We start from the raw sequence: 22,658 nt of genomic DNA, 5'->3' as shown, positions 1-22,658 counted from the left end.
AAATATGATTATTAAAATTATTTTTTATAAAAATTTTTATGGGTCAGATTCATTTGTGACGTAGATCATCGTCTTTATGACATAGACCATCGTGTAGAGAGATGACGAACGTTGAATAGAATACGTGGGAATTAGAAGTTGGTGTGAGAAAATTGTAATTAGTGAATAATTTGAACACATAAGTGTGTGCTAATTCAAATAAATATCTGCTGATTGTGGAATTTTTGTTGAATAAATTGGGATAAATTTGTTGAATTTTTGCAATTGAGAGTAGATTAGAAATTTCAAAAAATGATATCGTGTGCTTACACCACACAGTAACACTCTCCCTTTATAAATCATATAAATATACTTTAGTGTTTCCCATTTGGTTCTTTACTTATTTGGGTGAAATATTTCGAACGAAAGAAAAATTTTCACGTATATATCTTGGTTGTAATTTCGATTTAGATCACTTCTTGTACGTTCTATTATTGATTTGTTGAAATGCGAGCTGCTGCTTCCATTTCCTTTTTATGTATACGTTGCATGTAATAATAATGTCTTTTTAACTCTTCAGATGAGATAAATCTTGCATTTAATATGATAATTATCAATGGATAATTTGGATTCTACATGATTATAATACATCTAAGGAAATGAACCAGTTGACAAAAATGATATGCATTGACAAGAAAAAACGGGTTGAACCGACAGAAATAAAAAAAAAAAGAAAAGATATGCATTGACAAAAAACCGGTTGACTACAAATGAACTTCTCTGTGCTGTCAAACTTCGATTGTCATTTAATATTTGTTTATTCTATGTCGACAAATTAAGGATTCATGAAGTAGCAATACCATATACAACTATTTTTTTTAATACCGTTTGAATTTTTTTACAAAGAAATTCTAAAAAAAAAAAAATTGGGTGTTAAAGGGTTTTACACAGAAGTCTTTGAAGTTCTTTTTCCTTGAAGAGTTTGAAGTTCCCTTAGGAGAAAAAAAAATAAAATAGTTTGTTGAGACTTTTGATTGAGGAACTTAAGCCAACAAATGAAGATGAAATACACTGAAAAAGGCCGGAAAATGAAATTGTCTAGCCAACTTTATTTTTAAAAAAAATAGAAGAGGGGTGGGGGGGGGGGGGGAAATTGTTCATGGGCCAAGACAATGTACAACAAATTTCGCAAGAAAAATTGCACAGAGATATTCCCCAACAAATAATGCGGCAAGTCGAAGTAATTAAATTTAGCCAATTCAACCTATCAAAAATACATACACAGAAATCTAGGAAGATTAGAGTAAGGACCACCAGAATTGTAGCCTTGCTATTCCTTGCATGATTGAAAACAACTTTTGCCATTGCCCTTCCTGTTATGCCACTTGTCTTCGTTTATGGACTGATTCTCTCAGGACAATTCCTCTAGAAAAAGTTAGTGGCAAATTGCAAATGTCCATCATATATGTTTTCATTTCTTTTCTTGATGTGAATGCTGAAGCAAGAAACAGAATCAAGATTGTCAAAGACAAGGGCTTTAATTTATCTTCCAAACCCTCTCATATATATTGTTCAAGGACTGAAGGATTTAGGGAATAAATTAAACAGTAAGATGACATTAATGGCGGAAAGTGAGGACAAGCATTCTTAAATATTAAGGTTCGTTCTTTGTTAGGACAACGGCCAATAAGATACCATACCAAGTTGTTGTTGACTCCTCCTCCTAGACATCCCAACCATTCAAAACTCGCCACGTGTAACCCCGCTCTCTCGGGAAACTCAATAAGCTAGGATGATGACTGATGATTCGTGCACCATAATGCCTACTTAAGTTCCAGTTTGTAAGACTAGGACACTTCATACACAGACATGCCAGTAATCCTACAGATAGAGATGCCACATAAAAACACATTAGTTCTAGTGTTAGTTGAGAAAGAAATATAGTAATTCAATAGGGGAATTTGTGCATAGATTGTATACATGCTTAATTGATTGTTTGAGGCAAGTTGTCGAGTTGATCAAACATAGGAGATGGACAGGTATGAGATTCTGAAAGATATAGGTTCTGGGAACTTTGGAGTAGCCAAGCTGGTGAAAGATATCTGGACTGGTGAGCTTTTTGCTGTCAAGTATATTGAGAGAGGTCAGAAGGTCTGATTCTTTTGATCTTTTCTGCAGCATATGTATTCTCAGTATGTGTTAATAGTTTTTGGTTATGCTATCAATCTCTCTCGGATTGTTCATATTGATTATTTTTTTGAAAATCCATTGTTGTTGTTTATATAGATTGATGAGCATGTGCAGAGGGAGATCATGAATCACAGGTCCTTAAACCATCCCAATATAGTTAGGTTCAAGGAGGTAATGAAGCTTTGCTTATTTTTATCCCATTTGGTGGAATAGATTCTCCTCCTATGGTGTTTGCATATAAAAGAACATTTTGCTGAATTCTTTTGTTCTCTTTTAGATACTGATTCTCTTTTAGATACTGAAGATAGTATTTATCATCATTGTCTTCTTCCCTGTAAGACTATATGGGGGCTTTTGCTTCAGCTCCAGTCAGCAAGAAAATCAGGTTCAATTCCAGAGCCGAAGGCCTGTACCAGGCAGATGCTGGTTATGGACTTTCCACGGTCTAATGTTTGGATTTCGAGATTAAACTCCTGTCTCCGTAGCAATGAGCTCAGCAGTTGAATTGATATAGTTCAAAGCTTCAATCTTACCATAATTAACATGAAGTGGCTGGTTTGTCTGAAACCATTACTAGAAGGCCTTTGCCAAATCTATCAAAACGAGTTTAGTAGTGTTATTTAGTTATATTTGGCTACTCGAAACATCTCCTAGCTGAACATACTGCATAGTGGTTACCTATCATTTTGTTTTTCAAAGATGTATGGCGACTATATTTGACTTGAGGTGAAGAGTCAAAGTCCTCTCTGTATCAGAGAACAGAATGCAGTGATTCTGATTCATTTGCATGCTATATCATTTGGTATTTTGAGCCAATTTTGAAACTTTGTGCAGGTCTTCCTCACACCAACTCATCTTGCCATCGTAATGGAGTACGCTGCTGGTGGGGAGCTTTTTGAAAGAATTTGCAATGCTGGTAGATTCAGCGAAGACGAGGTATCCTTTAACTCCTAAAATATTTCTGATACTGGCAAACTTTCTTAGGATGATCCATATGCTTGGAAACTTACAGACTAGAGCTTCTAAAAGCTTTGATTTGATGCTCAACAAAATCAACTTATATGTTTCCACTTTCGGTTGTTTATGCTTTGCGCGCAGTTACCACTCTCACTATAATTGTCATTTATTTCAGGCAAGATTTTTCTTTCAACAGCTTATATCAGGAGTTAGCTACTGCCATTCAGTGGTAAACTGAGACAAGAAGCCTTCCTTGTAATCAATAACTCATCCATTTAGTGCATAGACTTTTGTCCATCGCATGATATTACACAAACTTTTGTTCTGCTTACAGCAAATTTGCCATCGGGATCTTAAGCTGGAAAATACACTCTTAGATGGAAGCCCAGAACCACGTCTCAAAATATGTGATTTTGGCTATTCTAAAGTATTAACCTCTTCTATCTCATCATATCTCCCACAGGCTATCATGCAGTGCCATTCAATTTAGTAGCTAACAAGAATGATTCATTATTTAGTCCTCAGTATTGCATTCCCAACCCAAATCTACAGTAGGAACGCCGGCCTATATTGCACCAGAGGTCTTTTGCAGAAAAAAGTATGATGGGAAGGTGAATAATTGACTGTTATCTTTTCTTGACTTTAGTTATCATTGTGAGCCTTAATTAAAACGATGGACTGACTTGTTAGCCATGGTCTATAAAGATTGCAGATGTTTGGTCATGTGGGGTTACCTTGTATGTGATGCTTGTTGGTGCTTATCCATTTGAAGATCCTGAGGATCCAAGAAATTTCAGAAAAACAATTAATGTAAGCGTTGCCATAACGAATTTTGAAATCATGCTAGTTGACTTCTTCATCTGCTTGTATAAAACGTTAATGCTGTTTGGATTTTTTGCAGAAAATTCTGAGCGTTCAATATTCAATTCCTGATTATGTTCGAGTCTCCAGGGACTGCAAACATCTTCTGTCTCGAATATTTGTAGCTGACCCTGAAAAGGTCAAAGTCTAGACCCTTGTTCTTACCTTTACATGTTAATTATTTCTGGTTTGATGGAAGGGTAGTAAGTAACCGGATCAAACACCTGCAGAGAATAACCATTCCAGAAATCAAGAAGCATCCGTGGTTTTTAAAGAATTTGACTGTGGAATTTGTGGAAGGAGAACAAGCCAGCATTCAAGTGAACAGTGCAGCCAACTATTCTCAAAGTAATGAAGAGGTGTTGGCTATAATACAAGAGGCGACGAAATCGACAGAGGGGCCTGGAGTTGGAGAAAATTTCATTGGAGGCAGCATGGATCTAGATGATATTGATGCTGATTGTGATATAGATGATATAGAGACAAGCGGAGAGTTTGTTTGTGCATTATGAATGCTACTTCTCCATAACAGTGAATTTTGAATTGTCATCTAAAATGTGAAAACTGCATATCAGAGCTAGTCTTTCAGGGGCTGTTTTAGTCAGTCAATCGTTTTATGTTTCTGGATCTTGCTGTATAACTAATCTTCACTCCTGAAGTCCTTTTCAAACGATTTGGAAAACCATAGGTCGTTGTAAGATATTGCATTCAATTGGCTTTCTGGTATGACATAAGGATTCCACAATTGTCTCTGTCATTGCTGTAGATTTCAGATAATTATATATATCATCCGATGCAAGACTTTTACTGAAGCAGCTGGAAGCAATCATTAAATCAGGTGGATGCATACATTATTGTTAAACAAAATTTGTCGGTAAAAATATACTGAGAAAAGCAGAAACACGCCCCTTTAGTTGATTGGTTGTGATGATTATCTTTATCATTCAAGTTATATCCTCTTCTGCTGACGAATTTTACGCCTATAAACAGCTTACAAAACAAAAAGATTTTAGGTTCTTCTTTGGAACAGTAAATGATTTGGACATAAAACTTGAATCAAGTGAGACAAAGATATGCATCTGCATTGTAGCCACTGACTTTGCTAGCCCTTTTAATAATTAGGTAGAAAGAGTGATGAAGTACATACAAATCTCGTCTTAGGCATGTTAGAAGCTCCATCAGGGTCCAGTGAGACATTTTGTCCATCAGCCATGCACTTAGTCGTTTTGCAGAGAAATTAAGCTAGTCTTGGGATTAGCTAAATCCACCACTCAATTGAATGATTGATGGATGAGACTTCTTAAAATTGAAAGGAAGGGATGAGATTTCCATGGTCTTTTATATTCACTTGCAAACCTATTGATTGTCAACGGATGTTGTCAGGATTAACACACTGAGTTTTGACACCAGCAATTGCAGCACCTGTGCTGCAATCGAACTGTGTAATCATAGTTTAGGATCATATTGAAAGGGTTGAAATTGTGCCACGTTCTTCGATATTGATTTTTAATCGTCGATCGTATGACGTGATTATAGCCAATTTACATTGGCCACCTGCCACTATAATGGAGAAGATTTTATTATTCAAGTTTAAAATGCAAGATAGAGGCATTGGACTGATCATGACATACCATATTTAATTATTTATTCCTTTGTTTGAGATGTGATTTATTTTGTAGGTGAAGGGGCTTGAGCTTCCACACTCACAAAGAAAAAATATGGAAGGAATCGAATTCGAGATCACTCCTTACATTTTCTCTCCTTGAACCATCCAAACTATCTCACTTACATTAAAAAAAAAGTCAAAAATAAATAAATAAATAAATAAAATAAAAAGGTTTAAGCAAAAGGGGCTTAAGCACTGGAATATTATCGAACCTAGGTAGTATTAACGGGCCTCCATGACGGCCCAAAATTTAGTCAGCGATTTCATCCATTTCTCTAAGTTAAAAAAAAAAAAAGAGTAGATTTTGTTTAAGAACTTCTACAATCACCCCCTCTTAAAAAGTAGGTAATTAGGTTATAGCTTATAACTTTCTTTAATCTAATATTGCTGAAAAAATAGATTGTAAATGACATAATATTTTTTGGTTTAAGATTGTAAGCGTAAAATAATTATCTTTTTATTTTGAAGTATATTTGTAGGAGACAATTTTCAATAACCTTAAAAAAGCTAAATTTGACAAAAGTGTGTTTAAATATAAAAAGTTAAAATGAACTCAAAAAAATGCACCTTCTGGCCCATCAGGCCCAATATCCCATTTTTAAGCCCAACTTCTTTTATCCAGTGTTCAGTTTGTCGAAATCCGAACACTTCGATCAAAAAGCTTAAAAAATTCTTACGTCGGCCCAGTCACAAAACCCTACATCCCTTCCGCCTCTCACTCATATATAAATGCCTCAACGCCCCATCCCGAAACCCTAATCAGCAGAGTGAGGCACAGAGCATTTTTAGAGAGAGAAAGAAGACAGAACATTTCTTCTCTACGGCAGCCTCCACTCGTTTGCTTCAATCATGAAGGTTCTTCTTCTTCTTCTTCTTCCTCTAAACCCTAATTCTTATCTTTCCCTTTATCTCGTGCTCTCTTACGCTTGAACAATTAAAAAAAGGAATGAGTTTTCTGTTATTAGTTTCGAATTTTTATTCCTTTGTTTTGTTTTGGTGATTGCAGTTCAACATCGCGAATCCCACCACAGGATGCCAGAAAAAGCTTGAAATTGACGATGACCAAAAACTGTACGCCTCCTTTTTGTTGTTCTAGTGCATTTTTTTACTGTTTATTAAGGGGATTTGTTATATTCTAGTTGATTTCAATTGCGCCGAAGTGATTGCGTAGTGCATTTGTTTTTAGGTAATTTAGCTGAGTGGCCGTATCAATTTTTAGAATTGTTATCCTGTGATTTCTGTATTGAGTTTTATAACTTAATATGATTGGCTTATTGGGAGGAATGTCTCCTCATATTGGAGTTAATTGGTCATTTCATCTGCGATTGGCTTACTGTAAAAAAATTTAAACGATGTGAACATGAACATTTTAATAATTATGAGCTCTTTTTTGGGTAGGCCATTATTAGCTGCACTCTAGTCGGATTTGAGTTTCGAAAAGTATTAGCTGGAGAAGTTCTTGGTTGTGGAATTGTTGCTGAAACAAAGTAAAGTTGAATTATATATGCCTGGGTATGAGGATGCTGAGGTTGTAAATTGGAACAATTTGCTTCTAGTTGTGTTTTTAAGTTTCTTATGGGAATTATTATGGCAGAAATAGCCATGGGGCCCCTTTTAACATGGTTTGGTGATTGTTTAAGTATTGTACTTGGTGTAGTTACAAGGCACTCTCTTAAGTTTCCAATTGGTCTTGTTACGTGTGGGTAACTGTTTGTTTTCATTGATATGGAAATTGCTTTCGCCTTCCTATTATGTTTTCGAACGGTGATGATATTTATGGTTATGAGATTAGATGCTTGCAACTTTTGGTGATAGCTGGGTTATGGTTATTAGATTGGATGGTTGCAGCCCTTCCTGATTGGAGCTATTCTGTTTGAACTGGATGAATTTATTGTTGCTTTTACTTTTACTGCAAATTACTTGGCTTGATATGCTTAATTCTACTTTTAACAAAAGGACCCCTGCTGATTTCACAACTTTCTTGTTCAATAATTAGTCGCATATTTTGGGACAAGAGGATCTCACAGGAAGTCAGTGGCGATGCCCTTGGCGATGTATGTATCTTGTTAGCAGTCTTTTAGTCATTTTCTGTTGTTACATTTGCATCACTGTGCAGAAACATGAACATAACTTGTTTGTATTTTGCAGGAGTTCAAGGGGTATGTGTTCAAGATAATGGGTGGATGTGACAAGCAGGGTTTTCCCATGAAACAGGGAGTTTTGACTCCTGGGCGTGTCCGTCTCTTGCTTCATAGAGGTCAGAATCTCCATGAGAAAAAAGATGATCAAACAGGCATTATTGCAATTTGTAGTCACTTGATGAATTGTATATTTAACTTGATCAGGCACCCCATGCTTCCGTGGTTATGGGAGGAGAAATGGCGAGCGTAGGAGGAAGTCTGTTCGTGGATGTATTGTTAGCCCCGACCTCTCTGTCCTGAACTTGGTCATTGTCAAGAAGGGTGAAAATGACCTGCCTGGACTCACTGATATTGAGAAGCCAAGGATGAGAGGTCCAAAGAGGGCTTCGAAAATCAGAAAGCTCTTCAATCTGTCAAAAGAAGATGATGTCAGAAAGTATGTCAATACATACAGGAGGACTTTCACAACAAAGGCTGGTGAGTTTTTGATTTACTGTTATCTTTTCCTCCTTTTATTCCTTCTTCAAGTTGAAAGCAGATATACTCTAGTGCGGATTGTTGCTGAGTTTGTATCAATGTTTATATCGACAGGTAAAAAGGTTAGCAAAGCTCCCAAGATTCAGAGGTTGGTTACCCCATTGACACTCCAGAGAAAGAGAGCAAGAATTGCTCAGAAGAAGAAGAGAATTGCAAAGGCTAAGTCTGAAGCAGCTGAGTATCAGAAGCTTCTTGCTACCAGGCTGAAGGAGCAGCGTGAAAGAAGAAGTGAGAGTTTGGCTAAGAAGAGGTCAAGGCTATCTGCAGCCTCGAAACCCTCTATTGCTGCTTAAGTTATGAGGATGCGGTCCTCATTTTTTGGCTATGATGCTTTCTATATTCCTTGAGTTACTATCTGGCAAATGTTTGGAGAATTTTGACTGCAATTTAGGTGTGTAGTATGATTGACTTTGGATTTATGTTTTAAAGATTTTCGGGTTCCGGACAGAGTTTTTATTGGGTTTGACGATTTAGTTAATTATAATTACAACTTCGTTTATTCAACTTCCTCTCAGAAAGATGAGTTAGTGTGACAAATATTATCGTTTGCAGCATACCAAAGGAGTTTTTAACTTGAAAAATTCTGTTGATGTAAACATTTAGCTCCTAGTTGGATTAGAAGGATAGTATGAGTTTCAGATGTAGGTCCCAATGCATCAACTGTCGAGTTGGAAAAAGTATCATGCACTCGTTGTTATGAGACGGAAATTTTAGTCTGCTTAAGTCACTGATTAAAGGGAGTGGCAGTAACAATGGCATGGAAGATGGAGCAGGGAAATCCTCGATGTTGCTGCTTTTGTTGGAACACGAGGGAATGCTGGGTTTCGTTGATGCATTGTCCTAGTAATTTACAGTAGAGCGTACATTCCTTAGTGAATGGAAGAAGGGTAGGTTGCAGAACTTGTCTAAACCCCATCCTTCCAAAGCAGTTTTGGGTTTGTTTCTTTTTGTCGGCAGTGTTTCTTTTTGCCAATTGACCGAGTCTGGCTAGTTCTGCGGCTTTGTTATGGTTGCCACGAGTGCGTCTATGGAAGTAGGAATATTTGTCAAGGCTTCTGTAATTGATTTCTTCCGCAGAGGACTCATTGGTAAGTGATACGAGATCTTGTGTATTGCAGCCTAAGTTGCGAACTCGAATTTGTTAATATTGAACATTTTATTTTCTAATTGAATTTCCTAGTATACAAAAAAGTGAAAAGGGCTTCTCGTGGCATTGGTAAAACTTTGCTTTCTCCAATTGAAATTTCCTGGTCTATGAAAAAGTGATAAGGCTACTTGTCTCTTTTGATTGGACATAAAATTTCAGTGGTCAATGAATTATTGTTCAACTTTTGATCATCAAATAATTTGTTGTCACAAATTAGCCACTAAATTAACTAATCAGCATATTTGTCATCATTTCGTCGATTATTGCTCTTAAACTACCAAATAATCATAATTGTGTTTTGGAAAAAAAAATGCCCGTATTAGGCAAATAAATCCTCATATTTTGACATGTGTTCTGATTATTTTGTAAATTAAGAGCAATAATGAATATTTTTTTTGTCAAAACACAATTTTGATTATTTTGTAAATTAAGAACAATAATGAAGAAACGGTCATGCGTGTATTGATTAGGTAGTTTAATAGTTAACTTATAACGAAAAATTATTTGATGATCAAATGTCGAAATGGATAATATTTTTTTTCCAACAAACGTTAACAGTTTTATATATATATATTAAACTTGATATTACAAAATTTAATTACAAAAAGGGGACCTGCCCTCATTTCCTTTCTTGCTAATTCTAGCAGCCATACTGGAAAATCACATTCCCATTCTATGTGTGGTGCAAATTGAGCTAGTTCATGGCTGCATCTATTTTCTGCCCTATGCACAAAAGACAAGCTACAGCTTTGAAACCATTGCCTTAACTCCTAAAGATCTTCCAAAAGAGTTGCAATGTTGTAGTTATTTACATTGCATGTGTTGATTTGATCCGCCACTGATTTGCTGCAGTCTGTGTAGGCCTCTATTTTGGTCCACCCTACATTTTTTTGGCCATCACTAATGCATTTCTTATAGCTAATGCTTCCACTATGCTGGCTTTCACTCTTTCTCTGACGTACTATCCTTTTTTAACAGCTGTTGAAATTTTTTTGCCCTTTTTTTCTTATTTGATTGGTAATGTTAAAACTTTGATTTTTAGGTTTAGGAGGGACGAGCTGTCACGTTTATCTCCAGAAATGTAGAGCAAACATTCGAAAAGATGAAGTTACAAGTTGGGCAGGGCCAGCGACGTTGCAAAATCCTCTAAAAACCCCAAAAGATGATAAGTTGTTTATTTGAATTTTCCATATTCTCTCTTCTAGTGGGGGAGCCACACGTGGCTGTTTGAAACTTAGAAAGTTTAAAAATTTTCAATATTGTTCCCTATTTGCCCCCTCAGAAATTTTTAAAATTCTCTTTCTTATCATACATTGCCCTCCTAAATAATTGAAAAACTTCATAATCATTACCTTTCACAAGAGTGTTAGAACTATCAAAAGTTAAATGAAGATATTAATACAAATGTAATTTTCACTATCAATTCTAAGCACAATTTAGATTTGAAAACATATTTAACGTGGGAAAAAAATGAATTTTTAAGATAAAAATGTTTATTGATTTTAAAATCTAATATTACTATAATTTTTGTACTATTAGAGTTTGGCCCTATAACTTTAGGGTCCTAACTGCGCCACTACTCTCTTCTATGTGGAATGTTTAATTGAAAGAATTAACGAGTCATTTGGATTTTTAGATTTTATTCATATTTGTATCCAACTCTTTTAAAATTAATTTTTCGTATATTTTTTCTTTCTTCTAACAATTTTGTACTAAAAAAGACAAATTTTCTATAAAATCGTAGAGAAAGGAGAGAAAAGATGAAGGATTATATTTCATTTTTTTTTAACTTGATTTTGAAGGTCACTATTTCAATTGTATTATCAATTTGAACATGATTACATTTTCATTATTGTTTTTGTTAGGTGCGTCCTTTTTAATATAGCGACATAAATATGATAATCTAGTAATAGTATTTCAGTCTGTTATATATATATATATATATATATATATATATATATATCATAAACTAGACCAAAAAAAGCCTAATTCTAGGGTCCATTGCATGGAAAAAGACAAAAGATGTGGTCATTATAGGACTTGTTCTAAATTGAATATTTTATGTGATTACGGATTCTAATTTTAGTACTATTTGTGATGTCTTTATTTGCTTCTATATTCAGATTATAGATTTTTTAATAATTTAAAAAGTTAAAACTCATAATCAACTAAATAGTACTTTTTGCTGATTCTAATTATTTTATATAACCACTTTTAATAATCCAATTTTACAAAATCTAAAGCAAACGAGAATAAGGCCATACTCATTCTTGTTTTCATGTTTTAGTTGAATTACCTATTTTCATAAAATGTGGTTAGCCTATAATCTGACAAGTTTGCTGAAAATTTTTTTTTCCGTATCGAACATAAATAATCTGCAACTAGGAACAAAAAAGGAGAGAGAGAGAGAGAGATAAGGTTTTCTTGCTTTTTTTTTTTGATGAAGAGAGATAAAAGGTTGTATGTGATTACTTCGGGAGTGACGTCAAATTCCATAAGACTGTGCGTAAGCACTTCGCAAATATTTGGGAACCCAATAGGGACCAGCAGGATCTACTACATAGACAAAAAGAAAAAAAGAGGCCATCACGGTTTTAATTGTATGGATCAAAGTTTTTATTCTCTTAGTTCCTAGTTTGTGTTTTAATATTTAGCCCTTTAATTTCCATCAGGCGGCTGAATTTGTTCAAAAGGAGTGATAGGAATAATTTGCTTACAATTACCAGAGTCTTCAGATTTAATGATGAAGAAGTTATTAGTGGAATTAGGATCACAAACGTGGTCGCATTGTGTGCGTGATTAGGGATTCTAGTGACATTATCATTATTTTTTCGACTTTTTTTTTTGGATCTCCTACCTACCATCTCGCCTCTTATCACTCAATCCAATCCAATTCTCCCCACATTATCATTATTTGTTGAGTACAAGTGTTCTACAATTCTCACCAACCTAGGGTACGCACTGAGTTTTATCTAGAGATGGTAATGAGTAGGGTAAAATTTAATATCTAATCGACTTGACAACTAATTCAATTAGATAACTGATAGATTATCTGTTAGGGTTTGATATTGATGAGAACTTATCGATGTATAACCCGAGAGAGTTTGATAAGTCGACACTGATACCCGAGATATATATATATATATATATATATGTCTCAATTTTATAGCACAATAACACATAACTCCAAACCAACTTGTTACACAAGCCTCTTTAATATGTATTTTTGTTCTTTATATTTGTCTTATAAACTGTTCTTTGTCATGTTTTATATAAAACTCATTGTTTGGAAATGACCCTGAGAATGATTGTACAAGTCTTCTTTCGGATATTTGCTGAAATTGCTGATAGCTAGAGGCTTGATTTAACTAGAAGTCTCAAATGGATACAATTATGATTAAAAAAGGAAAAATGTTGATTCAACTCTTCATAAAATTTTGAATTTTTTACATGCAGGTTCTATGGTTCAATCCATGTCTAAGACTCAATCAATGTAGTGTGTTAATTTACCATGATATATAAATTAATTTTAGTTTGATTAATGTTAATTTCTTTTTTTGAACTATTCAAATTAGCAGGTAGAGAATACCTGATGGGTAATTCAAACTCGTGCGCAAGAGGGTTTGGTAATACTAATTAAAACCCGTAGGGTTACCATATGGGGTTTTATAAAAAACTTAGATAACCCGGTTAGGGTTTTGTTGAAAGAATTTTGTAGGGTACCGATCCGCTGCCATCCCTACTTTTATCATCTTTTTTGATAAATTCATATAATTTTTTCTATCCATATGGATTAAGTTAGTGAAAAAAATTTAACTGGTATGCTTATAAATTTATCAATATTGCTAGAAACTGAATATTTGTTAATAAAGAAAATAAATTACTTGATTTTTTATACTTCATTACGGGTGTGTTTGGTAAAACTGAAATCCGAAATCTGAAATCTGAAGTCTAAATTCATTAAATTATTGAATTGTTAAGTACTAAATCTAATACATTTGAGTGCATATCACATTTAGTGATAAGTGAATAGTTTATCACTTAATTTTGGGAGTAAGTTTTGCCTAGAAAATTCAATGTCACTTAATGAATTCAGATGTTCAACTTTTGACTATCAAATGGTCTAAATATGTTAATATCTGAATCTATTAAATTTAAGTGGTGAATTGGGTTATCAAAAAAGGACCTAAGTACGAATACATAGTTCTAGATAAATATTTTAATTATATAAAAGAATATCTATTAAATTGAAAAAATATCTGTCGATATTTTGACATAAATTACCATATTTGATAATACATTATATTATAATAAAAGTACGTAAAAAAGTTTTTAAATTTTAGTATGATATCAATTTCTTAAATTTAATATGAATGAACATTAGGATCGTTGTTAATTTTTTATTTAAATTATTCATGCTTGCACAAATTCACAGTAAATAATAAAGAAAATAAAGGCACCGGCAAAATACTCCCACTTGTTTAGAAAAGGGTAGAGTGCTCAAATTCACGAAGGCCTTCAAGAAGTCGTTCTGGTCAGCACTGAACAGCTTCTCTTATTCTTCGTCCGTCAATTTACCCAATGTCTTATCCAAATTGAGAAGATATACTCCATTGACCATAATCACTGAAAAGAAAGAGACAGATGTCACTATTCACCAATTTTTCTAGGTCCGATCCTCGTGCTAATCCAAACTTACTCTGCATTGCTATTAATTCATGAAGGAGGAGGATACTCAGGAGCTCTTCTCCCAGCTGAAATGGATATAGAGCAGGATATTGTCATTGTGGGAGCTGGTATTTCCGGCCTGACTGCTTCTTTAGCTCTTCACAGGTACAAAATTTATGGTCTTGATTTCAGTCCATAAACTATTCTACTGCTTTGTAACATCCTTAGTACTTGACTTGTTAGATATGGATTGCGGAGCTTAGTTTTGGAATCATCAGAGTGTTTAAGAACAACAGGATATGCTCTTACTCTATGGCCTAATGCATGGAGGGCACTGGATGCTGTTGGTGTTGGAGATCATCTTAGACAGCACTCTGTACCATTTCGCGGGTAAGAAAATGAATTCATCTCTCCTGTTAAACTCTTTGTGGATCTCTACATGCTTATTTTTACTTCTGTGGCTTCTTTACATGCTTATGTTTCGGAAATCAAACAGCGTCTTCCCTCTATATGGTAACTGAAAAGTGAAAAACTCCTGGCGCAGGATTCAAGTTGGTTCTGTGGATACAGGCTTCCCAACAGGCGAGCTTGCCTTCGAACAAAATAAGTAGTGAGTTATCCTTGAAGGGTTCTGGGCGAACATAAAGCTTGGAGAATTCATAGCTTCAATACTAAATTACTAATTCATAGCGTCGATACTAATCATGCATTAACTGCAACTCCGAATGAAATCCAAGCCTTGTAAATTGTAATGTTTTGTGTCACTAACTTTTTCGTTTTCAAGTCAGAATTGGAAAGTTGAAGTTTTATTTATTTATTTATTTATCTTGGCTCGTAAATGGTGCATAGTTCTCAAGCAAGTAACTTGTGCCACTGATTTCCCTTTTATGATCAAAGGTAGGAATGGTTGTACAAGAATGCTCTAATATGGGACATTTTGCAGTGGAAAACATGAATGTCGTCGTGTCAGAAGAAAAGGGCTACTTGAAGCCTTAGAGAAAGAGCTGCCACAAGGGACTATCTGGTATTCTTCCAAGGTTGTTTCAATTGAGGAATCAGGACACTCAAAGTTGGTGCAGCTGGCTGATGGCTGTGTTATCCGAACCAAGGTAAATGCCATGTTTTTCGTACAGTAGGAATTCTGTCTTTTATCTCATCACATTAGATTTTTCTGTTTCATGACGTAATTGATAATTATCTCACCTTACATGCGTAACTGAACACTATTCTCTGAAACATGAAAAGCTTTTTGTGTATTATGATCTGAATTCTTTCTACTTGAAGGTCGTGATTGGCTGCGATGGAGTCAATTCAGTTGTTGCAAAGTGGTTAGGCCTTCCGACACCAATCAGCGCTGGGCGATCATCAATTAGGGGCTTTGCAGAGTATCCGGCTGGCCACTCCTTTAAGCCAAACTTTTATATATATTTTGGAGGCGGGGTTCGCTTTGGATTTGTTCCCTGTGATGACAAAAGCATAAGTTGGTTTTGCAATTTTAATCTATCTAATGCAACTTGTAAGACTCTTGCATCATCTATTATCCTATATGGACACCTACATAAAATGCTTTTTCTGCTAAACAAGCAGTGGCAATATGCAACGCCAGCCTCGTGGTCGTTTGCCTTTCCGCTTAAATGTGCTAGATTCAAGATGACCTCCTTGCTGATTCAATTTTTCTCTATTATATTTCTAGTTCATGAGGGCTTTGTGTTCATGTCTCCCATTTAATTGCAGGGCATCAAAATATGTCGGAAGAGCCAGTTAAATTAAAGGCATTTGTATTAAGCAAAATTGTCAACATTCCAAGGGAAGTATCAGACATTGTACAAAGAACTGAAGTCGGATCAATTTCCTGTGCTGAGCTAAAAATGAGACTGCCATGGGATATTTTGCTAAGGGATATAGCAAAAAGTAGCATTTGCGTGGCTGGGGATGCCCTTCACCCGATGACTCCAGATCTTGGACAAGGTGGCTGTTCAGCTTTGGAAGACGGTGTTATCCTTGCCAGGTGCATTGGAGAATCTTTCCTGAAGATACCGAGGAAAGATGTTGGAGATGGAAAAGAAGATGTTGATCCAAAAGTGGTGGCATTCAAGAAAGGCGTTGAGAACTATGCCAAAGAGAGGAGATGGAGAAGCTTTAGCCTCATAGCTGCTGCCTATGCGATTGGTTTCGTCCAAGCGAGTGAGAATAAGTTCATTTGTTTCTTGCGAGAAAAATTCTTGTCCATGTTAACTGTTGCTGCCGTGCTGAAGATGGCTGATTTTGATTGTGGAAACCTTGATATCTATCGACGATTTTCCTGACTGTCAAGCAGAGCATCTGTCTATCGACAATTTGGAAAGTTCTTCAAGCTTTCAAGTTACATTCCCATAAAGGTGAAATTACGAAGGGTTCTGGTTTTCTTCTTCTAAACCAAAAGATACATCTGTATTTGTGTGGATTGAACAGCAACCCCAAACAGTTTTAATCAACTTTAATACCCCATGAACCAGACTGTTAATGAAGAATATTTAGGTTAATTTTTTAAAGCTGCATACTTGTACTGAGGTCATATAGCATTTAAATCAAGATCTTTGCAGCATTCGTATCCTGCTGTTGATGGACAAGATGCATTCCAAGTTTTAAACGGTTACAAGACCTTGCATACCAGGAAAACAGCCTACTTTTGCAGTAAGTAGAACCATGATCGGCACAACAAAAACCTATAGTTGCATGCTACTGGTCTCTGCTATGAATGAGCAGTATGCAAACAGAAAAATAGAAAGAGCAGACACAAGTTGCAGGCTTGCAGTTTTCTGGTGCTCTGGTCATTCAACTGAGACCAGAGTTCGACAAAATCCAAACGACATATGAGACCAGTAACAAAATTAGTCATTCAACATCTACTATATATGAAGCAAAATGTTAAAGCCTGGACCTCACTCATCTTAGATTGCTAGGGCCCTCAACCGGCCAGCTGGATATTTAGAGCAAGTATTCTTTACTATGTAGCAATTTGTTTTACAGCAGGTAAAAGTACAGACTTCAGGAGCTCCCAGGAGGTAGTAGAGAATATTGGCCAACTTAGCTAGAGTTACATTACTCAAATTCTCATTTAAAACCCATTTGATCCTCCAAAATTTACTATTAATGCAAGATCAACAGTAATAATCTGATTATAACAAATTTCTGCACCATAAACACGATATTCAATAAATGCCTAAGTTCACTTCTTTTTTTTCTCCCCTTTTCAAGACTCTAGTAAGATGTCCACAGCCCTCCTGTTAACAACCCTGCAATTTTTTCGTATCTCTCCAGGGCGGCCAGATTGCAAGTCACCCATTTTTATCATCCCTTGGACAAAAGCCTTGAAGAACTCGTTTTGGTTAGCACTGAACAGCTTCACATACCCTCTAGTCTGGGGGAATGTATACAACGTTTCATCCGAGTTCAGAAATCCTCTCCCATTGACCAAGTCCTTGAAATACTGGTTATCGAATAATTCAGGTGTTGCATCCAAATCTACAGTTGCATTTTCATCTCCACCAAGTGGACAAAGCTTGTCTAACTTTTCTCTGTATTTTGGTTCAATGGCAGGGTCTGGCCGGCCTGTCCCAGATTGGTTGTATAGACGAAACATAACAGAAAAGCATCTCCCTTTGCCAATGGAATGAGACCCAGAAAGGGCAACTAAATCTTTAACTGAGAGATTAAATCTGTTGAAGAGATCAATGAGATAGCTTGCATTTGCTCTGGGACTTGGCATTATATCGTCTGAATCTTTTTGGCTTGCTGTTAAACTGTCTAGCCGGCCTAATTTTACATCCCAGTTTGGTCCACCACTCTGTCACAACATATAAATCATGTACTAGTTTGTCTAAACTTTCTCGCACATAACACATCGGTACAAAAACAAGGTAAGTAAACTTTGATTCCAGCAGGCAAAATTTTGCAAGCCACTTCTCTTTCGTTAACCAGGGAAACAAATTTAGCACAGCAGTGGCGTGAACTAGCATAAAATATAAAATCATTTCTTTGGCCGAATGCTTTATCCCTGTACTAGTTAGAACCAACACAAATTCGCGTTACATTTAACCATAGATCAAGGATCATATTCATACACAATAATTATCTAAAATATCTGGTTTCGAGATCAATTTTCACCTTTTACCTACTCTACTCTGCGTTGTATGGTTGTGTAATCAACTAGAAGGAATGAAGGACCACAACAGTACATGGCACAAGGAAACATCTAATCAAGGACTGGCTCTTCCTTGCCATCCTTAACTTTCGTTTGTCTTTATCATGAACTAGGATCAAATGGGGTCCTAAAAGTACTGTCAAAATTTAAAAGTTTCTGAATTGGAATAAAAAGAAAGAAAGAAAGAAAGAACAAAGGAGTTGGTCATTTTTCTTTGTGGGGGCAGAGCGGCTGGCGAAGCTAAAAACTCTGCAATATGTGACAAATGACAAGTGTATGATATTTTCTGATGCTTAGTTCACAGGAGCAAGATCAAGACGGCAATTCTTACCAGAACAACAGCATCTCTAGCAGCCATGACTACAATATCAGCACAAGAAACAACTCCAGGGCAAGCAATTTCCAGGGCCTCCTTGGCTTCATCAAGAACTTCAAATGATCGCAGTGAATTTATATTTGACAATCCAAGTTTCTCACCAAGCATGTTTGGCGTGTCATCCAGCAATACAGAAGCATCACAACCCTGTCAATCAACCAATTGATCATTCAAAATCAATTCAGCTCCGAGAAATGAATCAAGAATGATTTCTTCAGTCCACTCAAAAACAGAACTACATTAAATTTGCCTAGAAGGGGGACTACAGAGACAGGGGAAAGGGGTAGGGAAGATTCAAAGCTGGATGTTCTATCTATCAAAAGCTGGACTACTATAGAAAGTGATGCTTAATTACGTTTACGAAACAATCATGAAATTGCAAGCGCATGACCGAGGCTGCGTTTCGGGCTTCTCTAGTCATGGACTTCTTGATGACATCCCGGACAATAAATTCGGCATCCGGGCACGTTTCTGAATAGAATCCAGGTCTTAGCAGAGTTGTCATGGCAGCAGCATTTCTAATCATGGCAAAGTTGAGGAGGAGGAAGAAGAAGAGTAGCAGTAGAAATTTAAGGGACATTTTTATCAGCAACGGCTTTTTGGTCAGTGAGTTTTTGGATGATTTCTTGGACATGATTCTTCGGATATTTATACACATATGTAGGTGGACTTTATGGGCCTTTTGTAAGTTGAATTTCTTTGCTTGTATGAATGGCAATAGTATGGTTTTTGGGGCATAGTGGAGAAAAGGATAGTTGCATGGGTGTCAGCATGTCATAGGGTTTTGTTATGACGCTGTGAGGCAAAAACAGGCCAATTGGCTCTTTCATGAGATTTTGTGGGTTCTTAATTGTGTCAAAAACAGTTTTGTTTTTGCTTTTGAGTGGATGGGGAGATGGATTATCTGCGATCTTGGGTGTAAATCAGTCGTCATATTATTGTCTTTCCAATTCATTTTTGAACCAACTGGACCCACTTGGAGGGAAGGCTGGCAGGCTGCTACCGCCCACAAGGGAGTAGCAGGTGCAACTGCAGGAGGCAATTTGCGATTCAATTCAGGTATATCTTTTATTTTCTGTAACATGAATTTAAGATATCTAGACATGTAAGATGCTACAAATTTAGACCATCAATTGTCTTGTGCGGTCGTTCTTGCAACTGCCCAATAACTCAAAAGAAAAAAAATTCAAGTTCAGTGGCCACTAAGGAGAGAGTTAACCCACCTGCAGCAAAAGAAATTCAAAGGTGATGTTATAATACCCTCCTGGTCTAATCAGATTTACACACCTACTAGCCCCTAACATACAAGTCTCCTTAGACTCTCCCTCCCCTGTAGATTAGGATAGAATATGTTATACAATTGTTATCGTTGCCGGAAAAAAAATACCCGTTTTGTAAGTTACAATTAGGAAAGTTTCAATTGTTCTCCATGGCATAGAATGGCGTCCAAGCCTTAAAAAAAAAAAATCATATATGAACTTGTGATTAGATGGATTAGAGCTCTTTTTCTTATGTAAAATTGGAGTTTTCAGATGATAGACAGCTTTTTTTTTTTTGGAAAATCATCAAATGTTTAAAGAAGAATAATTTTTGTAGAAAACTTATTAACATTAATTGCACCGTTAAGAATCACCTTTTGGAGAATGAAAAAAATTCTATGTATCTTTGTACGTTTGATGATATGATTTTTGTCATTAGGGTTGATTTCAATAAAATTATGATGTTTTATAAATTAAAAAAAAAAAAAAAGAATGAACAAATTTAAATAGAAATATTTGGTGTTTTATCCCAAAAAAAATTTTCTAAATCACCTATAAGTCAAGTTTATAGTCTGAATGATGATAAATAACAACAGCTAACGTAGGAGGACATCTTAAAAGTTTGTTATATGTACAGACAGAACCTTTTTATTTATTTAAATTAATGAGTCTAAAACATTTATTAGATGGCACAAGATTCTTTCTTTCTTTTTTTCCTTTTTTCTCCTTTTTTTTTTTTTGGCTGAGCAAATCATTAATCTAAGAAACATAAACTGCCAAATTCTTCAAATTGGGCTTAATTATTGTTTTTGTTCCTTGAACCAATCTGGATTCGCTGGCTTAGCTTTGAACCTCGCTGGATTAATTCAAACGCTATCATCTAAGTTGACCATAAAGAGGTCTTAAGACTGATCGCAAAGATATTTCTTATTCAATTTATTCTGGTGCTAAGCGATTGGAAATTTTGTTCTACAATCAAAATTTTGCCTAATCCATTTGGCTACGACCAATTATTTCTAGTTACATGTTCATCTCCCAATTTATTCTTGCAGGTGATGCACTGGCAATCATTCAAAGTTTGCGCTCTATTGAGGGTGTCCTTTCTGCTACTAGACCTTTGATTGATGATATTAGAACAACTTCATCATATCATAATTCTATTGATGCAAAATTGGGTTCAAAGGGTTATGCTAAATCTGTGACAATGTTGAATTCCTTTGAAATTCTCCTCTAACTTTTGTCAATCATTTGCCGCTAGACAATTTCCAGCAATCTTAGCAATAAAATATTTTTTATAAAAAAAAATTACAGTAAATTTTATATATAATGTCAGTCTATACACTATCGCGATTGGACAGATGATACATCAGCAAATTTTGAATTTTAAATTTAAATTTTGCACATGTATCATGTATCTAATGGTAATAATACATATATAAGATTAATTCCGAAAATTATTACTGATTACTGACTATGTGGGCCATTTTTGTGAAACTAAAGTATCACCAGGAATTTTTTTTTTTTTTTTTTTTTTGTCAATGCTGTGATCTTCAAAGTCGACTAAAGATTTGTTTGCTCAAAAGAAAGAGACAAGTGTCTTGAGAGATCATGCATATTTGATTACTTTTGGATAACCATGGCTTTAATGCAGGTGATGCTTGATACCTTAGTTTAATCCCTATGCTAATCATGATTGCCTAGAAAGGAAACTGCACCTTGGCATTTCCCATTCTCTTTTCCATTTACCCGACTTATTTTTGACCTTTGATTGAAAAGGTGCAACAACATCTTATAGATTCTCATAAACGTTATCTACAATGCTAAAGAAAGACAAGTGTAAGGCATCTGTGGGCGAAAGATCTCAAATTTTAGTAAGAATATGAACGGCCTTGGCAATTATTCTTGAATCCTAGAGTCTATGGAAATTATGTGCATTGGTCCACATTGGGACCTCCTCCTTGCCAGGTTTTGTGCAGAGGTCCCCTCAGGACTTGGGAGCCTGCATTTCCTGTGTAGAATTTCAGTCTAGCAAACCATCAAGGAACGTAATTCGATGGCAGAGGAATCTTACCATATATGTTGAAACTTATCAGCAGATACATTGCCTCTGAAATAGAAATTTAACAAAACTGCAGCCATTTTTAGGCTGCAGAATGTGACCACCACTTGCTACTTGTTTAAACAAATTAAGCAGCATGCTAATTTTTTTTAATAACAGCAAAAGAAACTTCACCAAAACTCAACCTTTTATGAAAGCTACGGAAATGGGTTTTTTTTTTTTTTTTGTCTTTTCATAACAAAATATACTGATCGAACTTGCATTACTTCAAACAGCAGACTCATTGCAAAGCAATGCTTCTTTGATAAGATGCAATTTGTTCGAGAAAAGATGGAAGAGCTTAACTTTGTGAAAGAATGTTTCATGTTGAAATCTTTGGCATGCATGACCTGATTGACACGAGTCTCTTCTTTTGTTCTTCCTTATCTTTATGCTTCTGGAATTCAAATGAGCAAAAGAATAGCAGCTCAGCTCATTGACGCTCAGTTGCTTGCTCATGGTTGAATGTTGGAAAAGTTAGAGCCAGCAGCACTATCCCACTATAACCGAAAGTCTGATTGCTGTTGAATAAGCGATCAACCTTATCCTTCAAATATGGAATCATACTTGTCAGTCATGTAGCTGATGTATTAGAA

The 22,658-nt window shown here is 35.5% G+C and overlaps 4 protein-coding genes across 8 annotated transcripts; 3 read left to right on the top strand and 1 right to left on the bottom strand.

Annotated features, from left to right (window-relative positions):
- Positions 1-1,731: 1,731 nt before the first annotated feature.
- On the top strand, positions 1,732-4,732 carry LOC113778282 (serine/threonine-protein kinase SAPK2). 4 transcript variants are annotated; one of them, XM_027323628.1, is made up of 9 exons: positions 1,732-2,130; positions 2,266-2,340; positions 3,004-3,105; positions 3,302-3,355; positions 3,461-3,553; positions 3,645-3,737; positions 3,832-3,936; positions 4,028-4,126; positions 4,218-4,732. In XM_027323628.1, exons 1-9 carry the CDS (start codon positions 2,011-2,013, stop codon positions 4,497-4,499), a joined length of 1,023 nt encoding a protein of 340 aa, XP_027179429.1. In that variant the 5' UTR covers positions 1,732-2,010; the 3' UTR covers positions 4,500-4,732. The 4 variants fall into 4 exon arrangements, with proteins under 4 accessions (XP_027179429.1, XP_027179430.1, XP_027179431.1 ...); XM_027323629.1 differs by having other exon boundaries at positions 2,031-2,122; XM_027323630.1 differs by lacking the exon at positions 1,732-2,130 and adding an exon at positions 2,153-2,171.
- A 1,666-nt stretch (positions 4,733-6,398) lies between these two features.
- On the top strand, positions 6,399-8,835 carry LOC113777624 (40S ribosomal protein S6). The gene is made up of 6 exons (XM_027322773.1): positions 6,399-6,508; positions 6,660-6,724; positions 7,650-7,707; positions 7,802-7,910; positions 7,999-8,271; positions 8,386-8,835. Exons 1-6 carry the CDS (start codon positions 6,503-6,505, stop codon positions 8,622-8,624), a joined length of 750 nt encoding a protein of 249 aa, XP_027178574.1. The 5' UTR covers positions 6,399-6,502; the 3' UTR covers positions 8,625-8,835.
- Positions 8,836-14,028: 5,193 nt separating this feature from the next.
- Positions 14,029-16,637, top strand: LOC113777970 (monooxygenase 2-like). 2 transcript variants are annotated; one of them, XM_027323204.1, is made up of 6 exons: positions 14,029-14,311; positions 14,390-14,536; positions 14,691-14,756; positions 15,090-15,255; positions 15,431-15,662; positions 15,881-16,637. In XM_027323204.1, exons 1-6 carry the CDS (start codon positions 14,238-14,240, stop codon positions 16,450-16,452), a joined length of 1,257 nt encoding a protein of 418 aa, XP_027179005.1. In that variant the 5' UTR covers positions 14,029-14,237; the 3' UTR covers positions 16,453-16,637. The 2 variants fall into 2 exon arrangements, with proteins under 2 accessions (XP_027179005.1, XP_027179006.1); XM_027323205.1 differs by lacking the exon at positions 14,691-14,756.
- Positions 16,638-17,066: 429 nt separating this feature from the next.
- Positions 17,067-19,412, bottom strand: LOC113778545 (peroxidase 17). Its single transcript, XM_027323984.1, has 3 exons — positions 19,061-19,412; positions 18,661-18,852; positions 17,067-17,972 (listed from the first exon to the last, which is right to left on the bottom strand). Exons 1-3 carry the CDS (start codon positions 19,361-19,363, stop codon positions 17,379-17,381), a joined length of 1,089 nt encoding a protein of 362 aa, XP_027179785.1. The 5' UTR covers positions 19,364-19,412; the 3' UTR covers positions 17,067-17,378.
- Between the last annotated feature and the right edge of the window lie 3,246 nt (positions 19,413-22,658).

This window comes from Coffea eugenioides, chromosome 7 (genome assembly GCF_003713205.1).
Source record: "Coffea eugenioides isolate CCC68of chromosome 7, Ceug_1.0, whole genome shotgun sequence".
NCBI classification, from domain to species: Eukaryota; Viridiplantae; Streptophyta; class Magnoliopsida; order Gentianales; family Rubiaceae; genus Coffea; species Coffea eugenioides.
Note: the sequence above shows the minus strand (reverse complement) of the source record. Positions and strands in the feature narration are given on the sequence as shown.

Excerpts from the sequence above, each read along its gene's own strand:
- LOC113778282 (XM_027323628.1), top strand. The coding sequence starts at position 2,011 with ATGGACAGGTATGAGATTCTGAAAGATATAGGTTCTGGGAACTTTGGA. Across the intron at positions 3,356-3,460 it reads TTAGCTACTGCCATTCAGTG|CAAATTTGCCATCGGGATCT; the intron begins GTAAACTGAGAC and ends TTCTGCTTACAG. Across the intron at positions 3,738-3,831 it reads GAAAAAAGTATGATGGGAAG|ATTGCAGATGTTTGGTCATG; the intron begins GTGAATAATTGA and ends TGGTCTATAAAG.
- LOC113777624 (XM_027322773.1), top strand. Across the intron at positions 7,708-7,801 it reads GTGGCGATGCCCTTGGCGAT|GAGTTCAAGGGGTATGTGTT; the intron begins GTATGTATCTTG and ends TGTATTTTGCAG. Across the intron at positions 8,272-8,385 it reads GACTTTCACAACAAAGGCTG|GTAAAAAGGTTAGCAAAGCT; the intron begins GTGAGTTTTTGA and ends TTATATCGACAG.
- LOC113777970 (XM_027323204.1), top strand. The coding sequence starts at position 14,238 with ATGGATATAGAGCAGGATATTGTCATTGTGGGAGCTGGTATTTCCGGC. Across the intron at positions 14,537-14,690 it reads CACTCTGTACCATTTCGCGG|GATTCAAGTTGGTTCTGTGG; the intron begins GTAAGAAAATGA and ends CTCCTGGCGCAG. Across the intron at positions 14,757-15,089 it reads GCCTTCGAACAAAATAAGTA|TGGAAAACATGAATGTCGTC; the intron begins GTGAGTTATCCT and ends GACATTTTGCAG.
- LOC113778545 (XM_027323984.1), bottom strand. The coding sequence starts at position 19,363 with ATGTGTATAAATATCCGAAGAATCATGTCCAAGAAATCATCCAAAAAC. Across the intron at positions 18,853-19,060 it reads TTCATGATTGTTTCGTAAAC|GGTTGTGATGCTTCTGTATT; the intron begins GTAATTAAGCAT and ends GTTGATTGACAG. Across the intron at positions 17,973-18,660 it reads CTAGAGATGCTGTTGTTCTG|AGTGGTGGACCAAACTGGGA; the intron begins GTAAGAATTGCC and ends ATGTTGTGACAG.